The sequence below is a fragment of the Triplophysa dalaica genome, chromosome 11, assembly GCF_015846415.1.
Source record: "Triplophysa dalaica isolate WHDGS20190420 chromosome 11, ASM1584641v1, whole genome shotgun sequence".
Taxonomy (NCBI): domain Eukaryota; kingdom Metazoa; phylum Chordata; class Actinopteri; order Cypriniformes; family Nemacheilidae; genus Triplophysa; species Triplophysa dalaica.
In genome coordinates, this window is record NC_079552.1 from 5,428,178 (window position 1) to 5,454,785 (window position 26,608).

Consider the following 26,608-nt stretch of genomic DNA (forward strand, 5'->3'; position numbering starts at 1 on the left):
ACATTATCAGACGAATGTTGTAAGTATATTGATTTCATTCATACAGTATTAGATAGATGTAAAGTATCGTTTCAATATATAAGATAAAGTTTTCGAAACCTAACTTAATCCTTATAATCAATGGTAGATATATCGCATCTATGATACTTGGTTAACGATACATGTTATTCATACAGTAATTTATTGAAGAACTAACGTTATCTAAATTAATTTTGTAGCGTTGCTTGAAAACTCACAGGAAAGTTTGTAGGTGACCTGCACTAAATAGTTATTTTTTTATGTGTTTCTCAAAATTATTTAATATGACGTTGAAATCTATCAAATATAGTGATGTAACGATTCACTCAGCTCACGATGCGATTTATTCAAGATTTATTTTTACAAAATGAACAACTTCCCTAGTATTATTTCTAAAATGCTTCACGTTTCTTTCTATAATAAATTATGTTTTATTTCAAACAACAAAACTAACCTGCAATTTTAAAACAAATGAATATTAGAACAATTATTTTTATATAAAGAAAGGTTTTATTTAGTCATGTATTTTCATTATTAGTGTAGATGCTCATTAATGTATTTCAGCTATAATTATAATAAATACCTGGCCTTGAACCGAACCAACAGTATTCACGGTACTCTTAAAAAGCAGTAACCTTAAAAAAAAATTTTAAGCTTTTTTTTTCAAAGAGAGGCTAAAAGGAAAAGCTAAATGACTAAGCTAATCGAATAGCAAATCGGAAAAGGAAATGCAGAGGGGAAATGGAAATGCAAATGGTAAAAGAAATAGTCTTTTAAATGACGGATTAAAACTTTTATTTCTAGTTTAATTTGTAAATCCAATTATGTATTCCTCTTTTTAAATCGCATTTTTAAATAGATTTTGAAATTCCACTATTTACAAAGGAATTCATTAATGCGCTTTAAAATATGTATTTATTTCGTGTTTTATGTTGATTTTTAAAAGTCCCTTTTTAATTTGAAGTATTTATTGAGGGATTAATATTTCATTTATTAATTATTTTTACAATCACGCGTTTTATTGCCCATTAAAACAATATATAATAAATTACTTTATCATTTCCACTATTTATATTTGAATTAAAAAATGAATTAAAAAATAAATGGATTAATGCCTATTTTTATTGAAGAATTAGTTATTAAACAATGAAATGCTTTATTACTTTACACAAGACTCTCCTGGTCCTCCATACTCCTGGTCCTCCATACGTATATGCATCGTTTCGTTTCCTAGAAAAAATACCTGCCCGGAGAGCTATTAAACATCCGCTAGGGTTAAGTTCAAGAATGATGCTGCACCCCTTTTGTGCTGGCGACTGCTATCTTCCTCACATAATTTATTGTGATGTAAACTAAAGCTGTGACTAATAGCGCAGAGGAGGGGATGCAAATAATTCAAAATTAATACAAGTCATTAGATAATGTATAAGTAAAGCACACACAGCCCTTCAATAATGTGACTGTTATACATCCTGTTTTCAATATTCTATGTCATTGGGTGCAGCAGCAGTTGGAATCCCTGTCACATGTTTTCAGAAACTGCACTGATCCTTGATGTCTGTAAAATCAAAGTTTACTGTTTACTGATTGCCTCTTGTTGGTTTGTGATCAAATGTACATTGTGTATAATTATGATAATTATAATTCAATAACTGTTAATTCTTTCAAACTCACATTAATAAAAAAATAGTAGGCCTATTACAGTTTATAAATTGTGAAATACTTTTTATTCATTATTTTTAATAATTGGGTTACTTTCATAGGCTGTTTTTCAATATCCGTACACAGAATGGGTTTTTATGGAGCATTAGTTTTGTGGAAATCACATAATAAAAGATAAAAAACTTGTTCATTAAACAACAAACAAGGATGAGGAAGGGGTGGCTCGTGTTGTTTAAAAAAGGCGAGGCGAGCCGAGCACGCAAAACTTTGAAGTCAATGACATCACAGAGTTTGCATTCTCCCTCAGGTCCCCGGCATGGTCAGCACCCGAGCATTCAAAGCAGAACTCATGTTTATCGAAATCGGAGAGGAATCTCTCACAGGGAGGGACACATCTCCTCAGCCATGGTCTCATAATTCCTACTTTGGTTTATTTTTACACTGGGCTACGTAACTACAAAGTGCTTGGTCACTAGTGAAATAATTTTCTTATGAAAAACTTGTAAACAACACAGAGGGAGAGTTCTCCCTCACAACACATACGCACACACAAAGCGGTCCTTGAAGACAAAAGAACCTGATGACGTGTCCGCATTCACTCATATTTTTAGCATGAAGGTGCGGGTGTAATTAGCCACATCATGACAGCCAAAATCATTGTTGGCGTGTTTGACACACGTGCTTCAAAACCGGTCGAACTAAGAATGTTCTCCCATAACGTTTGACACGCTGCATCGAGTGTAGCTTTTGATGGGGAACAGTTGAGGAGTGTCTGGCTGCAGACCAGATGCACTCTCAGACCAGATGCACTGTCAGCAGCGCATGCGCACTCCGACACATGCAGTCTCAGCCTCGCATGCGCACTCAAACAAACGCACTGTCAGACACGTGTGTGAATTAAATGCACCTACAGGCCAATTATAAGTATATTTAATTAAATTAAATATTCAATTTATTTATTTATTTATTCTCATACAAGATTAAGTCGAAGTAAAAGTGTTATTATGAATTATTTGACAAATATAATCGAAAACGTTCTTTAACATTATCAGACGAATGTTGTAAGTATATTGATTTCATTCATACAGTATTAGATAGATGTAAAGTATCGTTTCAATATATAAGATAAAGTTTTCGAAACCTAACTTAATCCTTATAATCAATGGTAGATATATCGCATCTATGATACTTGGTTAACGATACATGTTATTCATACAGTAATTTATTGAAGAACTAACGTTATCTAAATTAATTTTGTAGCGTTGCTTGAAAACTCACAGGAAAGTTTGTAGGTGACCTGCACTAAATAGTTATTATTTTATGTGTTTCTCAAAATTATTTAATATGACGTTGAAATCTATCAAATATAGTGATGTAACGATTCACTCAGCTCACGATGCGATTTATTCAAGATTTATTTTTACAAAATGAACAACTTCCCTAGTATTATTTCTAAAATGCTTCACGTTTCTTTCTATAATAAATTATGTTTTATTTCAAACAACAAAACTAACCTGCAATTTTAAAACAAATGAATATTAGAACAATTATTTTTATATAAAGAAAGGTTTTATTTAGTCATGTATTTTCATTATTAGTGTAGATGCTCATTAATGTATTTCAGCTATAATTATAATAAATACCTGGCCTTGAACCGAACCAACAGTATTCACGGTACTCTTAAAAAGCAGTAACCTTAAAAAAAATTTAATAGAATCTTACAGTTCACTTCGTGAAATACGTTAGAGCGTGCATGTGACAGTGCATTTGTCTGACAGTGCATCTCGTCTGCAGCCAGATGCTATTGGAACAGTTTCGTTTCATGAGAAGGACCCGCCTGCAGAGCTTAAAGCTCTCCCTCAGAGAAAAGCAGACCACTTGGAAGCGGATACCTCATCCCAGCCAACGAGACAGGACGAAAATGGGACTCTGTAAGTAGGCTATACTAACTTGCTGATTTTTTGTTATCCTGCACTGACAAGCGGTTTATACCTCCTGTCTCTCTCTTTCTTAGTAACATACGCAATCGGTGCAACAGCGATGGCTGCGGGAGGAGGTAAAAAGTGGAAAAACGTATTCAGAAATTTTAAAGACGACAGAAGATTTGAACGTTAAAAAGTGTTAAATTTTATGCAAAAGAATAACTATTATTATTATTATTTATTTGCATAGATCTATTTATCTAAACCAGCAAGTTTATTATTGCCTTGTTTTGTAGCCACAACAGTTATTGCGGCTCCTTTGATTCTTGGCGCAGTGGGTTTCACTGGTGCAGGAATTGCTGCCAGTTCTTTTGCCTCCTCCATGATGTCAGCTGCAGCTGTGGCCAGGGGCGTTTCCAGCATTGAAGGACATCCGGGGCTTAGCCCAGAACATTTAATGCAAATACAGGGATCACTCGAAGAGGTTTTTTTTTTTTATTACAGTCAGTAACACTTTACTTTCAGTCAAAATACATCTTTAACATTATCTTCAAGGCAGGCTAACATCCTCTCAGTGCTCAACTGAGCACAACCTTTTTTTTGGATATGAAGAGCATAACCATTGCTCAACTGAGCATGATAACATTATACATCTTTAACATTATGCTCAATATGATTAGTATTATTAGTAATTAAATATAGATGAATCATCATTAAAGCTTCAATTTTCTCTGTTCCCGTTGTTCTGTGATGAACATTAATGACAGGCATCATCAGTGCTCCTGTCACTTTAAGAACAGCCGCGCATCTCACGCGATGTCCCGCGCATCTCATTTCCTCACAACTCTTTAAGTTCATTTAAGACGTTATTTAACTAATTATGACTCCTGATATGAGAATACTCAAAATCCTCTATGTTATTGTTTGTTCAAGAGCAAAAGAGAACTCGAGCAGGTGAGCAACTGTGAGCAGGAAACTGACGCGAGTCTGTCTGTGCGTGGAGTGTGTGTGTGTGTGTGTGTCCCTTGATTAGCTGACATAAGACGCACACACACACACACACACAGGACATTGGCATACAGCGCGTTCTCTTGTGTCTTGTCACGCTTGGAAGTATTTACATGAATAAGCGTGATGATCATGTAACGCTAAGCAAAATGGATATAAAAACGGACGCTGCGTTATTTGCGTTAAATATTTTTAATGCGTTAAGCTGAAAAAATGAACCGCCCGCGTTAACGCGTTAATTTGCCCAGCCCTAATTAATTTATTAAATCGATTATTGGACATTTCAGATCGATTCTGAATCGTTGCAAATGAGAATCTAGATTCTTCTGTGAATCGATTTTTTGGCACACACCCCTACTAACTTCTATCAGATGCTAGTAACATACAAGTGATGCTAGTACCCTAATAGCTAGTTAAACAAATAGACATACAGTGAAAGAAGACATCCAGATGATGATCTTTAGATTTAAAGGATTAAAAAAAAATGAATTCTTACCCACTGACTTCTTTCCAAAAAATCCCCAAAGTCTCGTTTGCTTCATTTTTCCTGCCCGCTGTCTGTCGTTATTAACAACACTCTCTCAGACACTTGACTTTGCTGCTAGCTCCTCCCCTACCTGCTGCATATTCAACAGGAAGAAACGACAGCAAATAAATGTAGCCTATACTCTAGGCTAGATTATTTTTAAGGTCTATTTTTACAGGCTGTATGCACTATGCAGTACGTGCAAAGCCAAAGCGCAAATAGGACAACTTATGATTTCGCGGGTTTACATAGGCTCAAAAAAAAAAAAAAAAGGGATTTTTTTTTTTTTTCTCGTTCGGGAATCGGGGCTACACTCAAAACATCCGGGGCTGAAGCCCCGGCAAAATCGGCTGGCTCCGCCCCTGGCTGTGGCTAACGGAGGAGGGGTCGTAGCTGGATCTGTGGTAGCGGTTCTTCAATCTGCAGGTGAGTTTATAGTCATGAAGATGGACCATGGAAGTATTGAATCTTAAAGCCATTATGTGAATTTAGTGGTAAAAACATCAGTTATTTCCCATTATCAATAGGCCTTAAAAAACGTAGGAAGTTTTAAATGTACATTTTTAATGCGATGACTGATCTAACGAATTAAACAAAATTCTTCATTTAAAGATTCTATCTTTGTTGGGTTTTTAGGTGCTGCTGGTATCCCCCTCGCAGCTCAGACTGTGATCGGGGCTGTCGGGAGTGGCGCGGGAGGCGTTCTGGCTGCGATCCTGATTTGATGTGCATGCAGGAGCCGTGTCGATGTGCTAAATAATCTATCTTAATCTTAATTTAGATGATCTTAGTATTTGTAATAGATCAGTTTGACTTACTAGTAATTTAATGCCAAACATAAAAATAATTACATTGATTGTTACTGCAATTTTTAATTGAATCAGTTCAAATTATTCAAATAAAATACTTCCTATCATACAGTATCGTCTCTTGTGGATTTATTAAGAATGCCACTTAACAGTGCACACTGTAATGTAAAGCCATTGTTTTAATGACATTGTAAGCACATTTCCCAAAACATCGCATTCTCCAAATTTACATGTGCATTTATAATTTAGATTTATTTACATCTATAATAAAGAATCTCTGGAAAAAAATCAATTATAAGGATAATAGATGACACAGATACAAAAGCATTATAAAGAATGAAAATTAATTAATTTTTGAACATGACTATGTTATTTTAAACATTTTTGCTCTTACTCATAAGCAATCGGCGTTCAATTAATCACATGAAAACTCCGCAGTCCACTTTTAGGCCTAGTTGAATAATGTCAGTATCAGAAAAGGGCGATAGATAAGCCTTCTAATAAATCTTAAAAATATGTTCTTACTAAAAATTCATATATAGTACGGTTCATCCAAAAAAACATTCGGTTTGAAAAGGAGACAAAAGGATGTTGTAATTTTTACCAAATTGAAGAAGAAACAGAAGAAATCTGAAAGAAGTCATTCTAAAGTCACACATGTTTGGAATGACATGTTAGTAAGTAATTGATAAAACATTTTTTAGTTTTGGGTAAACAGAGCCGGTGTCCTGAAATTTCATCCAAACTGTCCTATAATGCGCACATCACAATTACGACATTTTGTTAATTTTATACTGCTACGACAATCTGATAGATTATTTTCGTTGTTAAAACATTCTGCATATTTATTCATTACTGGTAGGACAATTTGATAGGGTGTTTTGCACTCTAGATTAATCCAACATTTTTTTTCTTTTATGTTGTATAATAATCTGATAGGGTATATACACTGTAAACTCATTCTATGTGTTCATTTTAAACTAGCAGGATAATTTGACGCGTTATTTTGCACTGTAAAATCATCCTAGATGTTTATTTTGTCGATGTGATGTGGATAAAATACATTTTCTGACAAGAAAAAATCTGACAAGGTAGTACAAGCGAATTTTCGGGCTGCTTAGGGCCTCACCGCCACTAGGGGGCCCCAAGAGCACATGAATTTACATCTTTTTTCGGTATAGTCACGACATGCATTTTCTCACAATTTTCTCTGTGGTCAATTTCAAAATAAGTCAGGTGGCCAATCAAATTAATAAAGGGGGAAGTTACTGGTTACAGAGCCGAGCAGTGACCATCAAATCAAAGAGCATGGCGCTACTGTCACATCTTTTCCTGTTCAGCAAAGACGCTTCAGTTTACATTTAGTCATTTGGCAGACGCTCTTATCCAAAGCGACTTACAGTGCACTTATTACAGGGACAATCCCCCTGGAGCAACATGGAGTAAAGTGTCTTGCTCAAGGACACACTGGTGGTGGCTGCTGGGATCGAACCAGCAACCTTTTTGATTACCAGTTCAGTGGTTTAACCCACTAGACCACCATCTCCATGGTTTAAAAGTTGAAAGAGTGCTTTGCAACACAAGATAACTATAAAATAAAACATTTAATATTTGACAACTGTTTTTAGTGTTTAACGAAAGAAATGTAGAACACCCGACAGTATTCACTGATGCAAACGACAAAATGCTGATTTTGATGAAAAATACATAATTTACGTGATTTATGTAATTTCTAATTATCTGTTAATTCAGCGTTTTACTTGGGATAAGGTTAAGAATAATTGTGTGTGCATATTATACATTAATTTAAATGAATGTAATTGTTATCTAAATAAAAAAACTTAAAAAAAAGATTAAATCATCATCAAGGACCGTGTGGCTTTAAAGGGTTATAGGTTGTGGTTTAAATAAAATAAAGAGAGATATATTTAAATTTTGCAAATAGTTAAATCCATTGAACATTAAATAACACACGCTTATATGGTCTTTGCTCAAATTTTAAATGGACAGTTCAGATAAAATTGTAAGTAATGAAATTATCAAATGTTTTTGACAATCACAATACACTTGTAATGAAAGGTTTATGTGTTGTTATGGCATTCCCAAACACAGCCACAACTAATAGAATTGGGTGCGTAAAGTTTGAAGTGTGCATGCAAATAATCAAACATTGAATATAGTCGATCGTTTTGGGGGAACAGGGGCACCCAAATAAAATTCTGCTTATAGCCCTGTAGGCTTGGGTCGGCCCTGTTGGTAAACTATATATTTAAACCATTCTCTATGGAATGTCCATTGCTGTGTTATTTAAATATTATTTGTTCATCTAGGCACAGAGAAAAACTCATATACACTTTCTTAAACAAAGCCACATCCTCTTTCAAAATATTTAATTGTTATGTTATCAAATATAACATTCGCTTTATAAACAAGAGATTTGAAGTGTTATAGCATTTTTATTATTTGAGAATACAGTTCGTATAGTACGTGTGTATTCATAAGATGCAATTAAAAAAGTTGTAAAAATGTGTTGTGAGAGAAATTGGCACACTGGAGGATGTAAAAAAAAGCACTCAAACTGCCGAAACTCTAGGTGGCGGTAATGAGGTTTAAACCGGTTAAAGTAACCCTATGTCTAAGCGAAGGAGAGAAAGAAACACACTACACACATGAGCACAAATGAGAATATTTTAGTTATTTATAACTTTTAAACGTACTAGCACTGTAATATGTATGTTATATTGATTAAGTGAAAGAATGGATAATTTCAGGGGACCGTTAAAGACCGACTGCGAGGAGCTGCTTGGTCGTTTTCAAGCGACCGAGTCAGTTCGCTTCGAGCGCTTTTCAGCGATATGGAAGGACATTAACTTCAACAGCATATTTTAGTAAGTTTGTAAAGCGGTTTCAAATTGCTGATTTGTTGAACCTTAATGATATATAAATCACTCGCATAGATGCTACTCAGAGTTGTTTGTGTATCTTAAATGATATGCAAGCGGTCTGATGCAACTTGTTTTTCTCTAATGTACTTGCTTAAAAATAAAAGTTAAAATTTAAAGCACAAGGGTTTATAGATATCTTTCTCTTTGAAGTGGTAAACCAGACCCTAAGGAGAGAAGACACTTCGCTCGTTTGGCTCTGTCTGTTGTGTCTCCATACTTCCACCCACCCTACACTTTCCAGATCAGAGTGGGCGGTCTTTATCTGCTCTACGGTCTCTTCCATACACAGCTCTGCACTCCCAAAGAAAAGGTGTACATGATGTGTACTTTCTCTTACAGCCTGCTGTCTATATTTTGTTTTGTTTTTTACTATGTACAATTAATGTACTGCAAAATGTTAGAGCCGTTTTTAACCTGTTTTCTACGTGTTGTGTAGATCCGGATTGCTCTGAAGGACTGGAAGGATGTCTTGCAATTTCAGCAGGATGCAGAGAACGCTCAACATCATGACGTGGTTTATATCTTTAAAAAGCTGATGTCCGATAAAGCTTTTCTTTTCACAGCCATGCCGACAATGGTAGGTTAATATGACTGATCTTCATGGATCTAAAATCCTGTAGCTCAGTGGTTAGAGCATGGCATTCACGGGTTCGATCCCAGGGATTGCAAATACTCCAAAAAAATGTTCAGGCTAGTATAAACCAATGTAAGTCACTTTGTATAAAAGCGTCTGGCAAATGTGTAAATGTAAAGTGCATGCAAGCCTCAGTTATGCAATTAAGGCAATGCGATTTGATGTAGCCAATCTAGGCTGGACAGGTTGAAGTTAATAGTGGTAGATGACTTGACTGATCGTTGCGCAGTTCACAATAGTGTAAAAGATGCATGCATAACAAAAACACACCGGACTGTGTAGCATTGGGTTATTAGTTAACCGCCTAATATCAACATGAAAAAATACATTATTTACATTCTTAATACATTGTTATAAACATCTTGAGGTTGCCTATCTAAAATTTGCAACGATGTACTCTTGGTACAAGTACAAAAAAAAAAAACTCCATACAGTAACGCGAGTACATGTTATTTGTTATTTTCCACCTCTGAACAATACCTACAAAATGATAAAGCTCAAAGTTCAGTGCCAAGCGAGATGTTGTCTTTAACAGAATTCACTTTTCAATGACTACAGAAATCGTAAACCATTACGACTGAGCTAAGCGAAAAAACTACTTTCAATTTCAACAAAGTCCTACAGCTGGTAATAAGAATTCAGCTACACACATTCTAAGTTAACGAACGCTCAAATAACACCTTCCATGACTTAAACATTGGCTATGAAACCTGTTCTGTGTAATACACTGATATTGTGTGTGTGTGTGTGTGTGCATATACCTCTTAAACAATTCTATGAAACGTCATTGAAGTCCGTCTTGCAAATGTCTCCTGGTCAATCTGCTTCTTTTAATATCCAACTCAAGTCCAATATAAAAATGCAAAACTAACGCTTCTGTTATTAGTGTTAATTAATATAACCGGTCTGATGCAATTCTGTCATTCCCTTTGCCATAGTAGGAAAGAAATTCATGATCTCTCTGATCGCTTCGCATGTTTTTAACTGATAAAGTGAAGTTGACGTCATTTTAACTGTTTATTGCTTAAAGCCAAAGTTTATGAATACACTTGAGAGGGGCACCGACCAATCACAAAGCCTGAGAAGCAGAAGTCAATCACAAAAGCCCTGGTCAGCTGGGGAGCGTTTTGGAAAGAGGGACTTTATATAGACCAGAAAAGATCCAGTCGTTTAGTTACAAGAGGGACAGCGATGAACAATAGACTGGAAATATAAAGCGTTTTTTTTTTATTAGAAACATAAACATCCATTGTTAAACACCCAAAAAACACAATAAAAGCCTCTAAAACAGCCTTTAATGTGTTCACAGCTCTTATGTCGGACGAAGAGGGAAGATGGAAAGGGGGGGAAAATCTGTGAAGAGTTTGTTGATCCACCAACACGAATCCAGGAACTCGTCACTACAGATGTGCTAGAGGTGACCAAAATTCTCCACCAAAATAAGACGTTTGCCTTGTGGTGCATTGCATTGTGTTGATTGACATGTATTTTGGTATGTTCATTTCTTTTCCTTTTTTTTCTACAGGAACTTGCAAACGTGCATGAGCATTATGAGACTCTGAAGAAAGCTGTTTTCACAGATTCTGATTCGAACGTCAACCTTATCGAACAGAACCTGGTCTGCAAACTAAATAATGCTGTCCTGACTTATTCCAACTGGCAGGAGAATCGTACCGTAGTGTGTTTATAACTTTGTTTTTAAGTGTACATCTTTGTTTTACATATCTTGTGTGTCTTTATTTAATTTTGCTTGTTTTTTTAGAAAGCTGAGCAGTTGGATACTGGAGAGGGGCCTTCAAATCAAGATGTAAGACCTTTGCAAAGTTGTCACTACTTCGGTTTATGCTATTGCAATGTTCTTATTTAACAGCTGGTTTGCAGTTCTTTAACTTTTTTCCTGTCTTTAGAGCACCCGCAGAGCCCAGCTGTTAGCTTCAATCAAATCTAGATCCTATGGGCAAGTTATGGAGGTAAATGTGCACATAATCACAAGAGATTGTTTGAATTATTTGTTAAAACGGTCACAGTTGCAGCACAGTAAGCAAAACAAACAAAAGTAACAAACACATCTGGTTGGATTCTAACATTTCCATCATTTTCTTCTAGGCCTCCAAGGGCCGACGTCACAGACAGTCACAGCTGGTCCTATCAGCTGATGGAGATCACACACCTAACACCTCTTCAAAGAAGAAGAGACCCCCGTCTCTTAAAAATCGCACGCAATTACGTTTCGAGATTCAAGGTGCCTCCAGTCCACTCAAAATATTTGAAAGATTTACATTTTACACAGTCCAAAACCAGCTCATTATAGCATTTGACAGAGTGGAAATACAGCATTGTCGTCAGATGTGAAAATATATGGTTACTCTTCGTTCTTGATGTCATGCATATTGAAAAAACCGACAGGAGTTTTGTATGTAAAGTAAAATTTTGAATTATTTACTATAGACTTGCACATTGTTAATTAAAATAAGATTTAAAAGTAAATATGTTAAGTGATTGGTGCTCGTGCATCTAAAGGCACTCACAATTGCCACTTTTCCCCAGGAACTGAGAGAGAGAAACTGACAAAAGCGACTCGGTTGTGGAATTTGAGTAAAGTGAAAGAAGATAAGGTGACAGGTAAGCAAATGGGCGGGATTAAGTCAAATTAACCAATTAGAGCTCATGATTGATCTGAATCTGCCTTGTTTTTATTCCTCAGAGAAAAAGAAGCAATTCAAATGGACCCCAAAACCAGAAAGTGATGTCACGTAGAAGTTCAGTGAAAAAACAAGGCTGGAGGATGAAATGAATGTACATTTTATTAAGGTTGCTGTTTTAACATTTTAATGAATATTTGGTATCCAAATACCTTTCGTGTGCAAGAAAGGCACAGATTTTACTTCTGTTTTACTAGTGTTTTAGATGATAATGTGGTTTATTGTATGGAGCATGATAAAAAAGATTGAAAATTGAATTGAACAGCATCCAGGGCATGAGAAATAAAAAAAAATCCAGTGTTAATGTTAAGCCCACCCTGTTATACTTTTGTCTTCTTTACATTTTCATGTTAATACACGTACACACCGGATGAGAGAAAGAGAGTCGTGTGATTTTTTTCATGCCTTTCGTTCAGGTCTTTGTAACCTGACGGTTTTATTGATGCCCTCATTCGACTGCCTGTTTTTATCAATATCTTTATCATCTCCGTCTCAGAGTCTTTCTGTTGTTGATGTAAATCATAGGGTCATATGATAATTAGCACAGCTTTGCCAAATGTAAATTATAGTGGCAAGTTAGGGTCAAACACAGGATGAATAGTTTGCTAGAAAAGTGCCTATGATTAAAGGGTTTTGACCCTTTAAAAATGCACAATTAACAAAAAATATATTACTACAGCAGGTAGTCATGACCAGCCAGTAGAACATTTACAGGAACATATACATTTAGGCATTTGACAGACGCTTTTGACCAAAGCGTCTTACATTGCATTATCCTATACATTTTACATAGGTATTTGCAATCCCCTGGGCTCGAACCCACAACCTTGTTAACGCAATACTCTTACCACTGAGCTACAGGAAAGCTGTAGTATATGTGTATATTTATATAATTGTTTTTTTTTTTAACATTGGCCTAAGTAATATCAGTATGGAGTTCATATCTGTCTATCTATAACCGGTCTTAAATGTTGGTGAGCATTAAGAGCTCTATAGCTCAATCTGGTTCATAGGGCCGTGTGCGCGCTGGAGAAAGGACCCGAACGCGCAGCGCGTCCTCGTTCACAAACATTAGCGTGCTCATATGTCTGCTCGTCAGAGGGTCCCGGTGGGCTTTTCCGCTGTTTCCAGTCGTTTTGCAAGGCCTTATACCTTCAGTCGGACCACTTTCATTCTACGGCGCTTTACACGTATGATGATATGATATGATATGATGGACATTAATCGTTAGGGTGTGATTGACGCGAAGGGTTCAGTGCGACGCGACCATGGCAGCTGATAGTAAGTATGGTATGATATTTCAATGAGACAGAAAATCGTAACCCATACCGATCGGAAATGCTTGTGTTCATGTCTGATCAGATATCGTTATGTACAGTATAAGATTCTAAATGTAAGAAATGCAAGTTGGTTGGTTTTGCGGCAGGATGGAGAGATGCAACACCAGCATCATCTTTAACATCGTCGTTCTTGTAATTTTTTCACGGTTCATTTCTTCTCCACCACAGGATTATGGGAGATGACGGTTCAGACAGGACAATTATAAACTTGACGGAAAGAAAATGTATAGTGTGTTAAGCGATGCGTGTTGTGCTGTTGGCCATGCGCATCCACGATTTATGCGTCTTCTCGTTTCATCACCTGCTGGTTTCCATTGTGTTCCCAAGAATTATAACAAACACATGTAAGAATGGATGTTTAAGTAAATTCGCTTTTAATGATAAGTGATTTAGAATAAATATCTATTTACAAATTTCACCATCATTGTAGTTGTATATGGATAGGCCTATGTCAAAATAGCTTTGTTTTTGTGCTCCTTGAATACTGTTTCCTTTCCTTTGTTTGGATTTGCTTGCTTTTAAACTTTTTAGGATATCTTTACGGCATATATTCAGTATTTAGTTCGTTATTTAAAAAGATATTATTTTGTTAATTCATTTATATTATGAATATTATTTTGATTATTCACTTTTAATTCACATTACAGAGCAGAAGGTATGTGTTGGTTTGTGTGTGTGCGAGTTCTGTCCTGCCTTACTTAAATTGCTTTATGTATAGTGTCGACCACTTGTTTCTTATTGCATGAACTATCCACCTGTGAAAAAAGAGGGTGATTTGTGATCTCATGTAGTATGTGTGTGTCTCAGAAAAGCAGTAACTGTGCATATATTCCAGAGTAAATAAACAAGATTTACAGTTATTTGGATGGTGTTTTTTATTTGCTATAAAAGTGACATATACCTGTCTGTTATATAGATTATGAAGGAAAAGTTAAATAATCTTTGAAGAGTTTTGTCAGAAGTTTATGCTTAATATCATTAAGTCTATTCATGCCTGTTTCTTGATATTTAATTTTATTTTAGTTTTCGTGAAGACCAGGTTGTTACTGAGCTGTCCCGTCTTTGTGGGAGGAGAGAGGCATATTTTCTATTTATTATAAAAACAATTTTGATGGAACATTGACAAGAATTTTATATAATAAGACTTTATCAGTTTGTTTCTGGGAGCAGGAAGGGAGTTAGAGCCCAACAGGAAGTTTCTTTAGAAATTAGGAGCCCAGACATCCTGAAAGTAATTAACTAATGACAGAGAATGTTAAATACAAAGAGAGAGAGAGAGAGAGAGAATGTGTAAAACTGTTGCGTTAAACTGAGAGATTTGCTAACTAAAATGCAAACTCGGAAATTTCATTGTAAAAAGGTATTATAACTACAAATTTATTAATTCAATGTTTTGATTGGTATTACATCTTATTATAGACAACCTTGAAATTGACTTTGTACATTAATAACGCATCTAATTTGATCAAAACTTTAAGTTGAATTAAAACTGGGAAATTGTATAGTCAAGTGGTCCTTGCACGTTACATAGAAGTCTTCAGTTCATGTAAATAACCAGTAGATGGAGACGTAAAACGTCTGATCACAAACTTAAAAACTTATGGAGATGTACACTTGTATTTTTAAGAATATACAGTGATGGAAATGGCCGAGATTTAGTAGGGTGGCATTAGTTGGGGATATATTGTGTTTGTAAACCATAGATGCAGCAAATCAAACCATGTGTATTTCAGAATTTTGCATACTTTTTGAAGGCAGTTTTGGGGGAAAAGATGGAAATCCTCTATCCTTATTTTGAACTGAAATTAAATGAATGAATTGTACAACATGGTACTAATGGTACTACTTTATTACAAATAAAGGTGCTTAAAAGGTTCTTCACAGCGATGGCATAGAAGAACCCTTTTTGGTTCCACAAAGAACATTCAGTCAAAGACCAAGGTACTTTAAAGAACCATCTATTTCTTCCTTTTTTATCATTTAAAAATCTTTTTTCGCCACAATGAACCTTTTGTAAAACAGAAAGGATCTTCAGATGTTCTTCAGATGAAGAACCTTTTGAAGCACCTTTTTTAAGAGTGTAAAGAACAGCAAATCCATGGCAACGTGAACTTGCGTGTTTATATTTTCAAAGCCATAATCAAATCAGTCCTTACAGAATGCTTGAGCTGTTTCCAAGGAAACCATCTGGCTCACGCAGCACAGAGGTCCATGTGAACGCGTGCGTGTGTTTCTCAGCTCACAGGGTCATCGTGTTCTCACATATACATGCAGAAAAGTGCCAAAATCAGGGTCAGCTGGTTTTGAATAGGGAATTCATGCACAAATGCATGTCACCTCCCCGCAAATCTCTTTCCAGTATGCTTGTTGTAATGACCATATTTCTCACGTTTGTCCAATATATTGTGTGAGAGCTGCCTATTTTCTCTGCATCGTCAAGTGTGTCTGTCTGGAAGGTTACACAGAGAATCAGTTGCTGTGTGTGCAGTAGACTTGGATGCAACCTTGGTTAGCTTCTTTTATTTTAACACGCACATGTAAACACTCGAATTCAGAGGAGTCTGCCCTGTTAGGCTAGAGAACTACTCTTATGCACATTAATGGTTCATTTTACACCCGAAGTGTTCACTTCAAAGCATCTTTGAAGAATTATGTGCATATTACAGCAGACACAATCTGTGCTCTCAAGAGAAGCCATGTGCTTATAAGACTTTTCAAGACAAAACCCGTGCAGGGAACCGGTAATGTTTCAAGAATTATGTGAAGTGTAAATTAAGCCTTGACATGCAAAGTTGTGAAAACTAATTTGTTGCTGTTTGGCTGATACCTTGTATCCTCAAAGCTACAAATGTTTACAAAGCTACACTGTATTTTTATAATTTAACACTGTAATGTCACATTTGAAAAGCCCTGCTTAAAGCCCACAGACAAATCTGAAAATGGCTATTTGAGGTTTCCGTGAGACAGCGATGATTGGATGAACTAAAGACATACTTTTAAAGGTGCTGTGTGTAATTCTTTTGGAGGATCTATTGACACAAATGCAAAATAATATACATACCTATGTCTTCAGAGGTGTATAAAGACCTTTCAAAACGAAGCATTCTTTTTATTTCCTTAGAATGAGGTATTTCCATCTACTCCCAATGCAGGCCCCCTTGAATGACATTCATGTTGTTTCTACAGTAGCCCTAAACGAACAAACTGCTCTACAGAGCTTGTTTCGTAAATACGTTATCTCCTTCGGCAAAGAAACAAAAACATGAAGATGTTTGTCCACTTTCAGTTGCTGTAGTGCTTCAAAAGGGAGGGGTGGAGTGCGCCTTTGGTTGCAATTTGCAACCTCATCACTAGATGCCAAAACAACGTGACAAACGAAAAACTCCAGAAAATTAAAACACTATTAATAAATTAGCATACTAAAGTTGTGTGTTTTGTGTGGTCTGAACAGTGTGTATCTGTGTGTTTTCCCTCGCCAGTCACTCCTGAGGCGGTTGGCTTTCTGTCAGCAGTGGGCATCTTTGTCGTTTTGCTGGCCATACTCTTTCTCTTCATCAATAAGAAACTCTGTTTCGCCCGTGTGGGAGGATTGCCCTGCCTCGAGCAGTACAGTCGCCGTAAGCGAAGAGATCGGGCTGGGATACACCAGGGACTGGGTGAGTGTAATATTGGAACAGCTTTAATATGTTGTGTAAATGGAGATGAAGTAAGTAAGTGCTCATCTCTATGTGTTCTGTGGGTTGTACCTTTCTCTATTCATTTTTGGCAAACACATGTGATACACACTGACTCACATGAGTCAACACTGCACCTTTCGGTGACACACAGCGTGTGTACAACACACAGACGGACACACACAGTACAAATTACACAGTGTATGTTGGAGGAAGTGTTCTGCTGTGGTATTTCAAAAGCGGCTCCCTTAGCAAACATTCAGTAGGTCTGTCCGTCAGTCCTACATGAGGTCCTGACTGTGCTACAAACCCGGTCTGCATTCAAATGGTGTTGAACGGGCTTGACTGAAGGTATATTTTCCTGCAGGAGCTTCAATTGGAATAGTTATGTTTTTTACATGCCGTGCTGGCAACTTACTGAATTAGTTTAAAACCTGACAGAATGGCAGATGTTCCTAAGTCAGGTATCCCAGCATTCTCTGCGTGGTTCGCTCAGGTTTCAGACGCCATCTCCAATAGCTTCCGCAGCATCGGTCAGAATGGAGGTGTTGACTCTGAGGTATCCCACTCCCCTGATGCTGGGGTCTCTGTGGAAGGTTATTGTTCAGAGGTGGACTCCGATGGCGATTCAGGGAAGAACGTGAGCGATGTTAATGGGGATATAGCGGATGTTTCCAGGATGGATTCACAGGAGAAGCTAGAGGCACTTCAAGATCAGCTGGCACTGCGTGGTTTGGGCAGCACGTTTGATTCCAGCCACTCATGTGAACGTCTCACACCCATCAGAGAGGAACTAGATGAGGTGGAGAGCAGGAGGAGTTTTGCTTCACAATGTTCTAATTCTGGTAAGATTGAGGTCAGAATTCATTTCAGTTGTCAATCTCCCAGGGGAAAAGGGGTTGCAGTATTAGAGATTGAACAGGAGATTTAATGGAGTTGAGTTTCAATAAGTATTAAAATTGATAAGGAGGAATGAAAAGAAAAACAAATTAGGCAGTTGTTTAAATTATACATTAAGAGTACAGAGGTGTGATATGAGATTCTTGTTAATTTGATGTGAAATGTTTGAGTTCATATTGAAATCTTAAATAATTTTGACATTTGATTGTAGGTGTGGCAAATCGTGGCTCAGATTGTGACATTGTTGAGATCTCTTTTGAAACTCTTAATGAAAACATTTGAGAGATTTCTAGCTTTTTTGACTGAGAAGACTTCCATATCCATTTGATGTCCTTTAAATGTAATTGATTTGAGAAAGATAATAAGAAGAGCAACTGGTCTCTGGGATCTGGTTTTAAATTTTTTATTTTCATTGTGTGTGTGTGCGTGCACATTTACATGCATGTGCTGTTATATTTATTAAAGTAGGTAAACTGAAAACACCCACCCTTCTAAAACAAACAACAGAATGATTAAATTTACACACGAACACACTGAACACACACAGGTCAAACACACTCCTCTCTGATATTGAGGATGTGAAGCTGACGTCACACCCTATTTTGCATGTGCTGTGGTGCCACCATCTTGGGAGAATAGGACTCCACTGCCATTATTGTTTTGATATGTACTGTTTCTTGTTTTGATTGATATATGGAGAAATCAAAAGTGAAAGAACCATGTGCTTTTCCTGAATGACACTGCGTTATGCTATTGCAGTTTTTAACACAGCAAGACCGACCTACCATAGTTATATTTCCTAATCAAACAAGAAAAACAAAACACTGCATTGAACGCACCAGCAGCCATCCTCCAAAGATGGCCCAACATTTAACACGGCACGATGTCGATAAACAAGCTCTATTGAGCTTTAGATGGTGAAATGTTTTCAAATTCTGAAAGTATATTTATATCTTTGTACATTTTAATACATTTGAAAAATGTTGTACATTTCTAAAAGGCTTGAATGGAAAAATAATTCAGGCTTTAAAAATGTTGGGAGCGTATTTGTCGCTTATCAGTCAATAGGTATGCATCCAGTAAATTGTTGCCATGGTTATGTCGTACAACCTGAGAAAGATGAAGAAAGAAGGACGGTCTTTGTGTTCAGTAAAGAAGTGATTATCTTTGTCCTACTGCTCACAAAGGTTCATTAAGAATTATTATTGATTATAGATACAAAAATGATCCATAAAACTGTCGCCTAAAATGTAGAATGTGAAAAAACCCCGAAAAACAACACTTCAGTCTGAGGAGCAAATAACCATGGCAACCTCCTATGCTGCTTCCCGAATAGCCACTTGGGCTGAACTGATATGTGTGAGTGAATGATGTATTGAACATTAAGCAAAATGAATGGAAGCGCAGCTATAACGGGCATGGAAAACATTTAAAGTCTAATCTGCTACTTTACTATGATTAAGTACACACACACTCCGTTACCTTTCAAAAGTACCACAGTGTCTGATTCATCTTCGTACAACCTTCCATCTCTCTCGCTGCTTCCGAAATCGCCCACTTCCATACTCTATAGTCTGAGTCATGAATAGTATGTCCGAAACCTCAGTATGCAAAAAACAGTAGGCGAGAAATAGCAGGATGGTCTATTACTTCCGCCAAGATTCGTGAGTGTGGATCGGATGGACACTTCTCTATCCCATGATGCCACAGGAGCAAATTTCAAAAGTAAATTAAATAAATATAGTTGAAAACTTCAAGGCGGACGTTTGTTTTAATGTAAGTGCCAATAATTGAATTCCTCGTGACTAAATTATGTTTTTATCAACACTCACTTATAGGTTGTTGTTAATACAACACATGTCCATAAAACATGGCGGACGCAGTATGTCCAAAATATATTCATACTACTCCCATATAGCACTGACTGTTTTTCCTGCACTGTTGAAGTTGGCAAAAATAGCACAGGTTTTGTGATCTGTGTATCTTGCTGAGTTTTCTTAACATTTCTAGTTTATCCCCTCTTGTCATTTCAAACATGTATGACTTTCTTTCTTCTGTAGAGGATAAATGAAGATGTTTCAAAGAATGTTGGTAACCGAACAACGGCGGCACCCATTTACTTCTACTGTATGGACACAAAACTAATGCAAGTGAATGGGTACCGCCGTTGCTCGGTTACCAACGTTCTTTAAATGAAGTGCTTTTGTGTTCTGCGAAATAAAAAATTTCATACAGGTTTGAAATTTCAAGTGGGTGAGTAAATGAGGGCAGCATTTTCATTTTTGATGGACTATCACTTTAACTTTGTCATCTATTGTTCTGGGATTCACGTGTGTGCAGTGAATAGTTACGGTGATGACGGTGAGATTTCCAGTTCGTCGGAGAGCGAGGATGAACTAGCAAAGCAGTTTGAAATCTCTGTCTCTCGCTCACAAAGTTTCCGCTCTGGAGTCATGGAACTCAACACCCAGGATGCACCGGGGAAACAGCACAAATTTAAACCCCTGCAGTCTGACCAGGAGGAAGGAAGCACAGAGCCGTCTGACTGCGAAGGTACACACACACACATACTGTATATACATGCAGAGTGTTCCTGCACTCAAATAATTATAAATGAACATGCATACTTCTGAATGCATGATATAGATGAAGTCCATCTCACTAAATATTTAACCATCCTTTGAAAACATCCCTGACTTGAGGTCAGAGTTGTGGTTTTGAGAGTAAAACATCCTAAAGTGCGATTTACATTTAGGTCATTTTCTCAGTCTCATGGTTTCAAATCTGCTCAGTTCTGCGGAACTCATGAGATGTTAGTCAAAGTTTGACCAAAGTGCATTAACAATAAAATAGAAACATTACTTAGTAATTGACTGTGGTCTTTTATAAAAGGCCGTAATACAAGATCTAGAGTAAGACTAAATTCAGATCCAAATCAGGGCAATATTCAAGTGGTTCTAAGAGGTCATAAAGGAACAGTTCACCCAAAAATGAAAATTCTGTTGTCATTTACTCACCCTCAGATTATTCCAAATCTGCATACATGTATATTTAGAAGACTGCTTGTAACCAAACGGTCCTTGCTTTATACATTTATTTGTTCTACTCTGTTTTGTTCACAAAATAAATGTAAACAGATTTGGAACAATTCGGGGGTGTTTGAATGATGACAGATTTTTTAGTTTGGGATGAACTAGTGAAAAGGTGTCCCTTTAAAATTAAAGAGACTTTCATGAAATATAACAAAAAATGTATTAAAGTATAACTCACTAAATAATTGAACTGTGATGTATCATCTGCATTTCTGAATGTATAATGCAGACGTTTCTAATTGCTGCTGCCAGTCACATCACTTCTAAACCCCCTAATGCTCAGTAAACATCTCTGATTTACTGTACCGTGTGACGTGTGCCGAGCCATTTCAACTATAACATTCAGATTTGATTGCACGTGTCCATTGAATTCTTCCCGTATTAAGCTACATTTCCCGGAATGTGACTCGCAGCGTCAGTTGCCGTGGAAAAGCGTCTTTCCGGTTGCCATGGAAAGAGAGCGACCGGACCTGTCTGCGGTTAATTGGCTGCCGCTCTGGAGTAGAACAGTTTGTTCCCTGAATGAGATTTCATTCAGTGAAATGCACAGAGTCACGTACTGTAGAACAAGCACTCAAAGCATTAAATGACTATAATTATCATCTGTCGAATTTCAGCCCTGTGGAGTCTGAACGGTCAAAGAGCCCTGTTCTACAATTATGACATATGCCAGAGTTTCAATAAAATCGTTTAACGTTTTCTGCGTGTGTTTGCCATGGGTGTGTGTTACGAAGAGTCTGTGGCTTTACCTGTATGGCAGAGTTGTCAATTCATAAATGAAACTTTGAATGTTTTTTCCAGGATGATTTTTGAAACTCTTCTAGCTCTGAAAACATTTTTCTGCCTTTGTTTAGAAACGGAGAGAATCAGTGTTCAGGGGTTTCAAGATCCTCTCTCATCCAGACGGCGTGTTATGTCGGAGCCTAGAGACCCCCTATCGCAGAGCCCTTTACCCGAGCGGCGAACCCCAACAGACCCACTCTCTTTAATGGCTGAGCAGATTTCTGTTGGCTCCCAGGACACAGCGGATGGTCTTGAGGCCTTACCAAGAGATGAAGGCAGTCGGGTGGGCAGCATGGGGCGGCAAACACCACATAAGAGCCTGGCGATGGAGAATTATGGTTTTGACAATACTGAGGCTACAGATTCTGCATGTAGCCCTGAGGTGTGTGATGTGTGGGTCAGCACTTAAAAATGCTGACGTTTCTATTTTCGTTGACCTGTGCTTGCAAGGCACCCAAATGTCCAATTCCAGCAGTAATTGATTCACATGGATAAAGAGCATCCGTAATGTAACCAACAATGATTTAATTGCAATATTTGCAGTCTATTATTTGATTGTACATATTAAATGCATTTCAGCATCTACACCTTCATATTTGTTTATACGTATGTTTATAATAAATGAGAGTAAACAGACTTATTCTTCCTTTCCAACATGCTCTCCGACAGCATGAGCAATCTCCATCCCACCCTCTGAGCTCTTCCCCTCACCACATCTCCAAATGCGGTGACCTCATCATTGCCCTCGACTACAGGGCTGACACCCACAGGCTCCTGGTCTCCGTGGTAACAGCCCAAGGCATTCCAGACAAGACACGGAGTGGCATGGATTCCTGGCAGGTGCGCGTGGTTATGTTACCAGGGAAACGTCAGCGGCACAAGACGGCCGTACAGAAAGGGTCCACGCCAAGGTTCGAGGAGACTTTCCGGTTTTCGCATCTAGAACCAGGGGATTTAGGTACTTCAATGCTCAGGTTCCGTCTGTATGCACTGGGGAAGATGAACAGAGATAGGATGATGGGAGAGGCCTTGTACCGTCTGAGCAGACTGAGACATACAGATCAGCTTGAGATCACATTGGTGTTGGAACCTCGCAGTAATCTCAAGGTGTGTATGTTGTTTGTTAAGTTTTGACTCCAAATCAAAGAAAAGTCATGAAAATGTATTCCGTCTTAAAGCATCAGTAAGGCCTGTCACAATGTCAGATTTTCATTACACTATTATTGTGGCCACATTTGATACCTAACAAACTCTCATATGTACTGTTTATATGTATATATATATATATATATAAAATATATTATAAATATAATTTAAATGTAGATGGATCCATTGGACGCACACGCCTGGCCCGAATTATTTTAGATTTAATTTATATTAAAATTAATTGATATTAATATTTTATTGTATATTAATTGTATTGAATTAACTACTCAACTGTGATTCTTTGCGGAGGTCTAACGGAAGTTAAGTTTGGGCCAAATAACGTTTGTTAATTGTAATATATAAATGTAAAATAAAAGTAAATTGCAATTTCATCTTGAATTTTGTAGGAATGTTGTCACCAGTTCAGATAATGAATAATGAATATCGTTTTACTCACACACGTACATATACAGTAAATAGTAAATTCTGGAAAAAAATGGTTTTGTTATTTTTCCATATTATACACTGCAGTAAAAAAATCAAAACAAGACTACATTGAAAATATATTGTTTATAGTGTGTTGTTGTGCAAAATGAGGCAATAAATTAAACTATTTCTATCCCTTCTCTCTTCTGCAGACAGTAGACTCAGAGATGTCTTTCATTACACCGAGCGAAAGTGCTTCCTCAACTCAGTCCGTCTCCCACGGTGGAAATCCTGAGATGCTGTTGGGTTTATCATATAACGCCACCACAGGACGGCTGTCTGTAGAGATCATTAAAGGCAGCCACTTCCGCAACTTTGCGGTCAACAGACCTCCAGGTAAACACATTCACACAAGTACATAACATCGGGTTCAAAAGCACTCTTGGAGCCATCATTAAGGCACCAGAAATGACTCTTGAGCAAATAACCCTTTTGTAAAGATCTCTGATATTGATATACAGCAAATGTTCCGCGATAAATATCTTCTACACAAAAACGCACATTGACACACGCGGGCACGCTAAATAAAAAGACACTTTGAGTGTGTCATTCTCGCACATTACAGGGCCGTTGAGAGTCAGGTATCGGCCCATTGTGTAGTCCCCAGGAGTGTTAATCTGTCACAGAGTCACGTGTCACAGCGATGCTGTCAGTGAATGAGTTTACAGGGCAATTAATCTATCGAAGAACACCAGATTCTCTTTCGCATTCGGCTCACGTCATCCTGATGAGTCACCCCTGGAGAAAAACAAACACACACACACACACACACAGATATCAATAGAAATGAGCTGTGTGAAGTGATTTACTTTGTAAAGGATGTAAGGAAATGTTTTTTGTGTTTTGCTGGTCTACATTTTTATGTATGATGGAAGATTTTATCCAAAGCGATTAACAGATGAGCATATGCTTACGATCAGTTCCCTTCTTTACAAATTCTTCATTCTCTCTCTCTCTCTCTTAGACACATTTGGTAAGCTCACTATGATGAACTCTATGGGACAAGAGATATCCCGCTGTAAGACATCCATCCGTCGCAGTCAGCCAAATCCCGTCTTCAAGGAGACGTTCGTCTTCCAAGTGGCGCTCTTCCAGCTCTCTGACGTCACGTTAATGGTGTCCATGTACAATCGAAAGAACATGAAACGCAAGGAGATGATTGGCTGGGTGGCTCTGGGCCAGAACAGTAGTGGAGAGGAAGAACTTCTTCACTGGCAGGACATGAAGGAAAGCGGAAACCAGCAGGTCTGCCGCTGGCACACCCTACTTGAGGCTTAGAGAAGAGAGAGAACTTGAAGATTCCATTTGATGGAAATATAATTTACTGTGTTGGACCGGGAGGATATTCCTATGGGAAGGAGATAGACCATATAAAATGAGGCCAAGTATACTCTTGAGATCAACGAAAAAACATTTTTAACAGAGACTGGTTACAAAGATGAGGCATGCCATATTGTGAGCACGTAAAAACACAAAGAACACACGCCTTTCCTTAGGAAAACTTGATACAGGCCCTTATCTGGTATCTAGGAAATGACCTCACAATGTAATATACAAACAACTTACTCCGGCCCCTTGCAGCAACCAATCAAAACACATTAGCATCAGTAATTGTCGCTTAGCAATTTCAAGAATGGAGGTCAGATTTGAAATAATTAAATGCCTTTCCTAAGATGTTTTAAAACCTCAAGATAAGACCCACGCCAAGTGTGATATAGAGGTTTTGAGAGACCTAACATTTTATGATCTGAGAGCTGTTTGCTGAACTTGTGCACTTTCATTTATTTTATTTTGGTGATTGCAATAAAACGTTATTACCTGTTCAAAACATGCTGCAATTTACAGCCAGGGAGTTAAATAAATGGCTTTACTCTCCGGTTCACTTTTCTTCTGTAATGACATATTTTTAATGCTGGAAAGTAAAGAGCCCACATGTGGTCATCATTCATGTTTAAACAAGCTTAGGGTATATAATTAATGACAATTTATTGCCCAAAATGTCACCAACCTTAACCTACATTCATTGTCTGTACACCACACAGATACTTATGTATGTCCAAGAAACCGCAAGTCTAAATTATTTTCCTGTCCACTTGTGACCAAACTGTTTTGTATTGCATGTCTGTAATGACGTTATGCATTTAAAGTGCCTGTCAAACCCATAGGGAGTTTTTATTTATAGCTAGTGATATTACAAATTAGCATGGAGAGCTCTGGAACATTTGAGATGCATGATGATCTGTGTGTTCTCGAATCAATAGTGCCTGTTCTGCATGCTTTCAAGTACAGTGGTTTTGAAGAATTTTTTTTATATTTTTGTCAGTCATTAAAGATATATCTAAAATGCAACCGTTACTGACCATGCTGTATTGTTGTTATTTTTGGAATGGTAATGTATTGGTGTAACAGTGATTCAAACCTGTGAAAATAGACGATGCTGTAGATGACATTCTGCCAAAGAAAAATACAATTGACTTTAACCCACCACCATATGATCGCTCATCTGGTGATCGGGCTGCTTGGATCAGACTGACAGGGTGTCTGAAGCTGTCTACCAGAAGAGTGTGTGTGTTTTATTTTTCCCACCCTCTACTGTGTACTTAAGGGAGTGGAAGAATCGCTAATGCTCCAGGGGGATAATTAGACTCAGAGATGTGAGGGATACTACAGTTTAAGAGCTTTTAATGTGTCAATTTTTTTCAGTTGGTATTGTGAGTGAAAAGACTTTTAATTAATTAAGACATTTACAGACGTCAACACAGTGGCAACCCTTGCTGAAAAGAATTTACAAATCGTAACGGTTTCCATTACAATACAACTGAACCACAAACCAGAAGCTATTTACCGATATAATAATATTATTTGATGTAGTGTATTTTAGCCCGTATTCCCGTAAGATTTAATGGTGTTCATGTACCATCCACGATTAGAACCAAACACATTACCAGTCCAGACCCAAAG

General features: G+C 37.3%; 3 protein-coding genes across 5 annotated transcripts; all 3 read left to right on the top strand.

Moving 5' to 3' along the window:
• Positions 1–3,501: 3,501 nt before the first annotated feature.
• LOC130431917 (interferon alpha-inducible protein 27-like protein 2A) lies at positions 3,502–6,074 on the top strand. The gene is made up of 5 exons (XM_056761137.1): positions 3,502–3,611; positions 3,695–3,736; positions 3,899–3,999; positions 5,502–5,562; positions 5,773–6,074. The coding sequence occupies exons 1-5, from the start codon at positions 3,503–3,505 to the stop codon at positions 5,859–5,861; spliced, it is 402 nt and encodes a 133-aa protein (XP_056617115.1). The 5' UTR covers position 3,502; the 3' UTR covers positions 5,862–6,074.
• A 2,505-nt stretch (positions 6,075–8,579) lies between these two features.
• On the top strand, positions 8,580–12,679 carry LOC130431805 (snRNA-activating protein complex subunit 1-like). 2 transcript variants are annotated; one of them, XM_056761003.1, is made up of 10 exons: positions 8,580–8,833; positions 9,041–9,200; positions 9,327–9,467; positions 10,834–10,941; positions 11,050–11,199; positions 11,287–11,331; positions 11,432–11,494; positions 11,631–11,766; positions 12,072–12,146; positions 12,229–12,679. In XM_056761003.1, the coding sequence occupies exons 1-10, from the start codon at positions 8,703–8,705 to the stop codon at positions 12,279–12,281; spliced, it is 1,062 nt and encodes a 353-aa protein (XP_056616981.1). In that variant the 5' UTR covers positions 8,580–8,702; the 3' UTR covers positions 12,282–12,679. The 2 variants fall into 2 exon arrangements, with proteins under 2 accessions (XP_056616981.1, XP_056616980.1); XM_056761002.1 differs by having other exon boundaries at positions 11,050–11,202; positions 12,229–12,676.
• Positions 12,680–13,297: 618 nt separating this feature from the next.
• syt16 (synaptotagmin XVI) lies at positions 13,298–25,522 on the top strand. 2 transcript variants are annotated; one of them, XM_056760376.1, is made up of 7 exons: positions 13,298–13,507; positions 17,046–17,222; positions 20,481–20,693; positions 22,087–22,397; positions 22,685–23,122; positions 23,800–23,983; positions 24,612–25,522. In XM_056760376.1, the coding sequence occupies exons 1-7, from the start codon at positions 13,495–13,497 to the stop codon at positions 24,923–24,925; spliced, it is 1,650 nt and encodes a 549-aa protein (XP_056616354.1). In that variant the 5' UTR covers positions 13,298–13,494; the 3' UTR covers positions 24,926–25,522. The 2 variants fall into 2 exon arrangements, with proteins under 2 accessions (XP_056616354.1, XP_056616353.1); XM_056760375.1 differs by lacking the exons at positions 13,298–13,507; positions 17,046–17,222 and adding an exon at positions 17,241–18,085.
• The last annotated feature ends 1,086 nt before the right edge of the window (positions 25,523–26,608 follow it).